Source organism: Terrapene carolina, unplaced genomic scaffold (assembly GCF_002925995.2).
Source record: "Terrapene carolina triunguis isolate 2854851 unplaced genomic scaffold, T_m_triunguis-2.0 Scaffold706, whole genome shotgun sequence".
Classification (NCBI taxonomy): domain Eukaryota; kingdom Metazoa; phylum Chordata; order Testudines; family Emydidae; genus Terrapene; species Terrapene triunguis.
Genome location: NW_020665057.1, coordinates 309195 through 318001, shown reverse-complemented (window position 1 = coordinate 318001; position 8807 = coordinate 309195). Strand labels below are relative to the sequence as shown.

General features: G+C 45.2%; 1 protein-coding gene across 1 annotated transcript; it reads left to right on the top strand.

The window, feature by feature from the left end:
• The first annotated feature begins 5678 nt into the window (after window positions 1–5678).
• On the top strand, window positions 5679–8807 carry LOC112114848 (histone H2A.Z). Its single transcript, XM_024211755.2, has 5 exons — window positions 5679–5838; window positions 6359–6436; window positions 7111–7224; window positions 8083–8212; window positions 8395–8807. The coding sequence occupies exons 1-5, from the start codon at window positions 5836–5838 to the stop codon at window positions 8454–8456; spliced, it is 387 nt and encodes a 128-aa protein (XP_024067523.1). The 5' UTR covers window positions 5679–5835; the 3' UTR covers window positions 8457–8807.

Sequence of the window (8807 nt, the reverse complement as noted above, 5' to 3'; positions counted from 1 at the left end):
TAAACCACCAAAGGAGTGGGGGGTAGGGAAGACAGCCTGTCTGTGGTAGAACTATTTTTGTTTCTTCAGCTCTGTTCTTACAGAGCTCTCTCCTATACTTCCTAGCCTAGACTTGTAGGAAGAAAACAAGTTACCTTTTACTATGCCAGCTGTACTATTTCTAGAATGTCATATGGAGCCCAGTTCCCAATCACTCTGTAGGGAAAAGGGAGGAACTAATCCTTTGAGGCACCTCATATTTGTAAATCCAAATCACTTGGCTAAACAAATCTAAAATATACTAATCTATGCCAACATATTGCAGAAAACAGGCTTATATCTGTAGCTTCAGCTTTAGATTTCTACAGAAATGCAATAATTAGTAATACTTCGAGTACTAGTAAGCACTGATGTAGAAGTGAATTTCCAAAATGGTGTTTGGGAAACCGCAACACGCTTTTCAATTTTTCATTGGATCCTGCTATTGTATTCGTGTTTCGCACCAGGTCTCTCATTCTGATACAGTAAGATTAGATAAATCTAGCTCTAGCACAAAAGCCTAGAATATGATTCCATGCACAGTGTGGACTACCATGCTGAAACAACATGAAGTGTGACCTCCCAGGATTATATTCGTGATGAGTAGTGGCTGGTGCCCAAAATAACTGGGCTTCAGTTAGCAAGGCGCCCTTGTCTCACCTTCTATTGTCCCCAGCAGGCTGAATATATCTCAAAAGTGGCAGGGGAAGGAAAAAACTGGGAGATATGGGGGGGGGAGGGAAATTACAGGGAAGACTTATGGTGGGGGACAAGGAAGGATGGTGGGCAACTGAAAAGTAAAAGAATACTCTTGCATATCTCCTCCCCTTTTGGAATGGGGATATTTCTAATGTAAAGCATAGACTGAGGGCAAACAGTACTTCTCCTGTTAATGTTCTTTCATAGTCCCATGCTGTCCCCTGACTGCTTCCTTGCTGCTATCACCACAAATCCACCCAAATCTTCACACGCTGATCCCATTCCCATTGCACACAGCAAACCAATTTGTTCCCACCCCAAGCCTCTTCCAACCAATCCCCCATTTGCTCGGCATACCTATGCTTTCTGGTTGGAAGCCGCTCCTCATACCTAATCTCGCCACCGTTCAGAATCTCCCCCACTCCAAACCCAAAATACAGGACATACACCTGTCCCACATACACACAACACTCCAGCTCAGAAGAGCTACAGTATCTGAACAACCTGCCCTGCTTGTTGCTGCACTTGAAGAAATGGGGAAGGGCTCTGGCTGCAGAAAGCCCTATATCTTTTCTCTGAAGTTGAAGAAAATCAGCACCACAAAAGCCTGGTACTCTTCTCGGTATCTCCTAGACATGTTTCCCTATGAGTTTCTGCCTTTCCTAGCATGATGGCAGCACTAATTTTGATTGGGGCTCTAGGCATTAATGCAATACAAATGTATTAAATATATGTACTCCCCTCTGTAGAAGGAAGGTCTTCCGTTTATTAAAGCAGAGGCATCTGAGTCACACTTAGATTCCATTCATAAGCTCTCACACAGACTTTGTGGGGTTTTTTTGTTTGTTTGGTGTTTGTGGTTTTTTTTTTTTTTTTTTTGGCAAATAACTATTCAGGACCAGCCCTGTAGGTGTACACTCTTATTTGGGAACAAGAATGCCTTGTTAACGTTTAGTTTAACCAGTTTCTGAATATCTCCATGTGTAGACAAGCCCTTAGACAACGGTGTTTAGTGTCACCCTTGAAAATCAGGCCACAAATGTATTTGTCACTTACCTGTTTAAAATGATACTTGCCTATCTCACAAGTGTGTTCTTGTGAGATAGCTTTTCATCCAGAGATCAGTCTGACAGTCTATGTAAATACAATAGAATTATTTCTAACACTACTTTGCATCTGAGAAATAGGATGTGGATCCCATTAAAACTAACATTATAATATAAAAAGGCAGGATTAAGGTTTGAGTTGTCAGGAAATGCATATTAGGTTTTAAGTACCTAACTGTACAACATCAACGTTGCATGAAAATCTGCACTTGGTGGAGTTTTTTTGTTTTGTTGTTTTCCCTTCCGAAAAAAACAACAAATTTGCAAATAACTCTTGCAATAGGGATTTGAAACACGCACCTTACTGAGGTGGGGCTCAGACGTGCTGATTCAGTCTACTTTGACACACACTTCTGCAACATGGCAGCTACATCTTACATTTTTGTTTTTTGGTTCTGTCTATAGTAAAATTACAATTGTGGGGCTCCTGCTATAACATAGCCCATCTATATGCAATGACTGGGTAAGGAACTAGTTACTAAATAGTTAAATAGTTTACTTAAGCATGGATTATTCTTGCAGTGTCAGTGTGACCTTATCTATCCATATTTTGGAACATCATCAGCCAGGCTCATTGCACTATTGACTAAATTTACAAAGAAACTTTGGCATAGTGATATTCAGCTTCACAACACTTCTAGGCGATTAGAAAATCACTGGCATTCACAAAGCCTGAGTTAGGTGCTTAGTCTCCCTGTGGGATAGATGGGGAGAAGAGCGAGCATGCTAGGCAGCTCTGCTGCTATAATAGCCATGGGGAGATGCCAAGCTGAGAGGGAGGGTGTGCTAAGCCCCACACCTCTCTTGGAGCTAGATGCTAAAACCCAGGCTGCAGGGAGGTGCTGCCTTTTCCTTGTGTGGGATTCTCTTCTGCAAACCTTCTTTTGGTGCTCTAGCAAGAGGCCTGTGAGGGACCTGACCTCCTTCATAACTTTTAGTCCAGTAGCTAGGTTTCCCACCCAGGATGTAGAAGACTTGCAGTTCAAGTCCCCACACACACTCACTGCAGGGTGAGAAGGGATTTGAACTGGGCTAACTGCTGGGCAATGGGGTATTCTGATATGGGGCTCCCTCAGTCTCTCCCATTAAAGCTGTCCAATGTGGATAGACAACCTTTTTAAAAACAAATCACTAGAGCAAGAGGACTGGATGTTGGAGGTGTCACTTCCAACATCCAGTTGGAGCCAACCACCACGCTGGCTACAGAGTAATTCTCATACTTGGACTCTCTCTGCCCAATATCCTAGTGATTAGGGCACTCATCCATTATATAGGAGATGAAGTTCAAGTCTCTGCTCCAAATCAGGCAGCGCAGGGATTTGAAAACAGGTCTCTCTCATCCCAGGCAAGTGCCCTAACCACTGAGTTATTAGTTCTAATGGATGTGGTTGCTGACACAAGAAAAGGCTGACCTGCCTTAGGCACCTCACTCCAGAAGAGGATTTGTGGCTATGAATCCTGAGCTGAGACAGGTATTTAATTCCTTTGAAGAATTTAGGCTCTGCCCCTTGACATTTCCTACTGGAGAGTTTAAGCAACTCCTGCTCAGATTGCTGACTTTTTTGAGAATCCCATTCATAGGTACTTAACTCTTCCCATGCACTAGATGCCTCACTAGTGGCTGAGAATTCCACTGTATGGCAGGGCGTACATAAATGTTTATCTGTGGATCTAACCCTAGGTATCTAAAGAAGCAGACGGGCCTAGAGGTGCCCAACTCCCATTGACTTCAGTTGAAACTGAGTGCTCCTCTTTAGACCTCCAAATACCTTTTAAAATGTGCCCCCTTGTCACCAGAGACACTTAACACAACCATCAAATAGTCTTCTCACCCTACAATATTATTTATTATAAAGTGCTAATGGCACACTCAAGATGCAAATGATGTAATACCTAGAAATGCCACCTGTTTAGATTGTCAGATAATTGCAACTTTCATTGAGCAAGGTATGCTCAGGATCCACATAGAGTAACTTGTTACAATATAAATACCAGGGCTTCTTATTATTGTAACTTATAAAACCCACCCATCACTAATTCTTTGGGATGTATATACATAAAAATATACTACAACTTTTGACCAAAGTTAGTGAGCCCTGCCTTTCCCCTCTCTCAGGCAAAAGTCTGAAAATGCAACCCTTCTCCTCTCTCAAGCAAAAGTCTGAAAATTACCTTATCTTGCACTGATAACTAGAACTGGTTGACTTTTCCTGTCAGAATACTGATTTGTCAAAATTTTAACCATTCTGCAGAGATGGTACCACTTTGATGAATGCCAGATGGAAAGCAGTCAGGGTTCTAATGGAATCTTGCCAGGTTTTCTGCTTGCTGCCTGGTGGACTGATGAGGAGCCTGGGAGTGCTGGCTCCCAGGCTCATGGTTCCTTGACAGCCTGAGCTTCCAGTATCCAGAATACCCAGCCAGGGTGACTAGCCCCGAGACAGGGACTCCATGGTTTTCCTTTTCATGGAGAACTTCAAAATTTAAGCTGTTTTAATTCTGAACAAAATCAAACTTTGAGGTAAATAATCCTGTCTGAGGATTTCAGTTTCTTGGCATAGCTGTGATAATCTAGTAGGATGCGAAATGAATTCATAAATCAAGGGTGCTTCACTGAGAATATCCTGCCACTACATGTTCCAATTTTATGACTGCTGATTTAGGTACATAGGAATTGCCATACTGCATCAAACAGTAATGTCTTTGATCTCCTATCCTGACAGTGGTTCATACCAGGTCATTTGAAGAATATTGCAAGATGCCTAATGAAGTTATGGAAAAATCTGTCCAGGAAGGATCTATTGTATTTTATTACCCCTTCCCTCCCCCCCAGCTCCTGGCAAAATGTCTACACGAAGTTTTAGCTGAGTTTAGATTGCCAATTAATTTTAACGGTTTTGGGGACTTCTTGTGTAGACATATACACAGGCTGCACTATGCCTTCAAAGATTTGAGCTTGAGAAGGGTGAGCAGTAGGAACCCTTATTAATGATGTTAAGCTAATTCAATTGGAAACATCTTCCTTGCCCCTCAACACATAACTGGAGCTCTTATGCCCATGGTACCCTGTGGCTACAATAGGTAACTGTCCTGAGCCTCTTTGGAAGACATGGGAAGGTCCTAAAGAAATCCACCCTCAGGTCTGCGTCTGGGGTAAGCAGGCAGCAGGTGGGCAGTCGCTGCAACAAACACTGTTGTGGTAGTGAAGAAATGTAACCTGGCCAACTCTTGCAATAGCTGGCATCTTCTTTAAAGTCCTGGCCCTTGGAATTATGTGATTACATGAGAATCTCATTGGCTCTTATTAAAACCTGTTTCTAACTGCCCTGTTCAGGGGCAGAAATCTAAAACGTGACCTGTGAGCACTCTACAGGCTCAAGCTCCAGGGAAAATGACATACCCCCTCCCCGCGTTTGATGCTCCTGATCTTTAAAGCCTGCTCCATGTGGGGGGGGAGGGAGCGTGACTCATGCTTTCTGAACGCCAGAGTTTGGCAACGCTGCTAGCTGCACCAGCAGGCACCCCCTGTGGTGAGATAAGCCCGTGGGGGATGCAGGATAGCTGGAGGCAGGCACAGAGCAGAGGCCCCAGTTTCCCCCAGGAACTGGTGTTGATGGAACGACAGGAACCGCGCACTCACCACACCCGAGAACCCAGAGGGGTGTGGGTGACGTCACTTTAAATATGGGCGGAGTTTCCATTGAGGACTGGAGTAAGCGGGTTGCCCGCTCCTGTCAGTCAATCAACACTGCCAGCCCCTCCCCGTCGTTGACATATGATTGGTTCCGGCGCCTCAGCTAAGGCCCGTCTCCACTCTGCGGTGATTGGCTAGTAGTGGGATCCGGGTTCCCGGATGCGGGCACGTTCGGCGGTTATAAAGCGCTCGCGGAAGGCGGGAGCGGGCGCAGTTTGAATCGCGGCGGGTGCGGGGGAGGTGGTGTAGTTGGGTACGCTCGGTGTGTGAGACGCTCGTTTTTTCCTATCCCCGCGTGGCGTTGCAACAAAGCTCATAATGGTAAGGGGGCCGCGGGAGCCGGCCTCGGTAGGGCGTGCGGCTGCGTCGCCTTGCTGCGGCAATGGTAGAAGCTGAGGTGAACGAGCCGCAGCGGTTGGCGGGGGGTAGAAGCATGCGAGGGAAAGAGGTTAACGAGTGGGTGGTTGCGGTTGTACGAATGGGAGGCGCTAGCTAGTGCTAAACTTGGGGGGGGGGGGGGGGGGGGGGGGGGGGCGGGCGCCGTGGTCCGGCCGCGGGGGGGGGGGAGGAGAGAGTGATTGTGGCGCATGCGCTCAGTTCGTGCCACTAAGCGTGGAGGAATAAGACGCGCGCGCATCAGTGCTGGCTAGAGGTTAGAGGCGCATGCGCGGGGTGAGCGCGTCTTCACGTTGGAGGCGCATGCGCGTGGCGGGCGAATGGCGCGTCTACTGCTCGCATCTAGGGCGCCGACTGCCTTCGCCACTTAAGTTCCGTACGGGGCAGGATGGAGCACGCCACGCTTGTGGCATATGCTGCTGCTCACAGTCTCTCTTTGCATTAGGCTGGCGGTAAAGCTGGGAAAGACTCCGGAAAGACCAAGACGAAGGCAGTGTCCCGCTCACAGAGAGCCGGTCTGCAGGTGAGCACTGGGCGAACTGTCTGCTTACAACACACCCGCCCCGAACTGGGAGGGGGTTTGCCTGAGGGCCCTCCAAAGTTACAGGGGGAACATTCCTTTTATTGCAAATCTTGTGATATTTGATGGCTTATTTTAAAAGTCCCGGCTCCTCACCTGATTACATGATCTCATTTTCTTAACTTCAGCTCGTTTCCTCCTCTTGAGACAAGAATGCCAAGTTTGGTTTTTTTTATATGCTTTCTGGGCAAAATCTCTAGTGTCCTTGTTATAATTATGTAAACTAATCTCTCTATTTTGTGAGAGCTTGACTCTTGACCCTCAGATGCCTGGGTTTGGCTGAGACAGGCCCCCAGCAAGTTTTGCTGGAGGGACTGGGACTGGGACTGAAACTATGCTATTAATAGTAGCAGCAGCAGCCACTGACCTCATTATACGTGGGTGATAAGATAGCGATTTCAGTATATTCTCCTATTGGAGATCCTGCTAGATGCACACTCAAACTGCTACCGTAAATGCGGACCTACTTGTGCCATATAGCCAACATCAGCTTGGTCTGTTCTTTTTTGCTGCCTGGGTGCTATACACAAGCAAGAGGTGTAAGGATTGCTGCTTTACAGGCACTCTTGCCCCAGTGATGTCTGCAACATAGTCTTATCCAGTCTGATCTCTTGCAGTTCCCTGTTGGCCGCATCCACCGACATTTGAAATCTAGGACTACCAGTCATGGACGTGTGGGAGCCACAGCTGCTGTATACAGTGCTGCCATCCTGGAGTACCTGACAGCTGAGGTGAAGTTGATGATATGTGGAAGACAGCTGACATTGCTGGACCTGCATAATGACCAGGGCTGCTTGTATTCTGCAATTCTGTGATCATGGAATTTGCTGTAGAGTTGTGCTCTAGAACCTCTGCTTCAATCTTTTTTTATTTTGTTCTACAAATTCACTTTAGTTAGTAAAAAGTGTAAACTGATGTCCCTAAGGGCCTGGTCTCCACTAAAAGTTAGGTTGAGATGGCTACATCGCTCAAGGGTGTGAAGAATCCACACCCCTGAGTAGTGTAGCTAAGCCAATCTAATCTGTTGTGTACATAATGCTAGGTCAATGAAAGAGGTCTCCTGTTGATCTAGCTGCTGCTGCTTCTCAGGGAGGTGGATTACCTATGCTGATAGGAGAAGCCCTCCTGTCAGTGTAGGTAATGTCTACACTTGAAATGCTGCAATGCCAGCACTGTAGCTGTGCTGCTGTAGCATTTAAAATGTATTCAAGGCCTCATGAGCAGACCTGAAACTGGCTTTAAGATGTGAGCTACCCTGGTTATGTCATATGGAGGGGCATGGACTCCCTGACTGCAGTTGTGGGACTTGGCATTTTTTCCCAAGATGCCACAGAACTCTGCATTTTTGTTGTAGAATGAGTATCTTCAACTATAAGCTCTCTTGTGGAAGGGATGAGAATGAAGAGTATCTTGCAATGTAGTCAGTTACAGAACTTAATGGTGCATGCTGCAGAACTTAGTTACACAAAGCCCTGATAACACTCTATGTAGCCTAGCCTACAGTGCCTGCCAGATATTGTTTCGGAAATGTCATTAACTCATGCAATCTATGCTTGATGGGTAGGGACTGAAAGTGCTTTTGTCTGCAGGTTCTTGAGCTGGCAGGAAATGCATCCAAAGACTTAAAAGTGAAGCGTATCACTCCCCGTCACTTGCAGCTTGCAATAAGAGGAGATGAAGAATTGGACTCTCTCATTAAGGCAACAATTGCTGGTGGTGGTATGTAACTCCAATTAATTACTATTCAAACTAAACTTAAAGTCAAATAGGTTTCTCACCACTGATTGTGTATTATGATGTTTGTAAAAAGCAAATACAATACTATCTGTCTCAAATGATACGAGGAAAATCTACTTCAACCTTGCCTTAATTCTTGTTTGTTTTTTTTTTTTTTATCTTAGGTGTAATACCACATATCCACAAATCTCTTATTGGAAAGAAAGGACAACAGAAAACTGTCTAAAGGATACCAGTATTCCTTGTTATCTCAGGACTCTTACTACTTAACAGTTGTCCAGTGTTGGTGATTCCAGTGGACTGTATCTGTGAAACACAATTTTGCCTTTTATAACTTTGCGAAGCTAAAGCTCACTGAGCATTCTAACAAACCAAATTTCTGCATTGACGTCTTAACCATATTTAAGTGTTACCATGGCTTCAAAGAAGCTGTTGTAGCTGTAGGGGTTTTTGATTGAGGTGACTGTTTTAGATCTGTTTGATTTTAATGTGAAGCAGAAATTAAAAGATGTTTGGTTTTGTACAGACACTTCATCCACTAGAGTGGAAGTATTCAATAAATGTTATATCAGTACTA

Excerpts from the sequence above, each read along its gene's own strand:
- LOC112114848 (XM_024211755.2), top strand. Across the intron at positions 6,437-7,110 it reads CACAGAGAGCCGGTCTGCAG|TTCCCTGTTGGCCGCATCCA; the intron begins GTGAGCACTGGG and ends GATCTCTTGCAG. Across the intron at positions 8,213-8,394 it reads GGCAACAATTGCTGGTGGTG|GTGTAATACCACATATCCAC; the intron begins GTATGTAACTCC and ends TTTTTATCTTAG.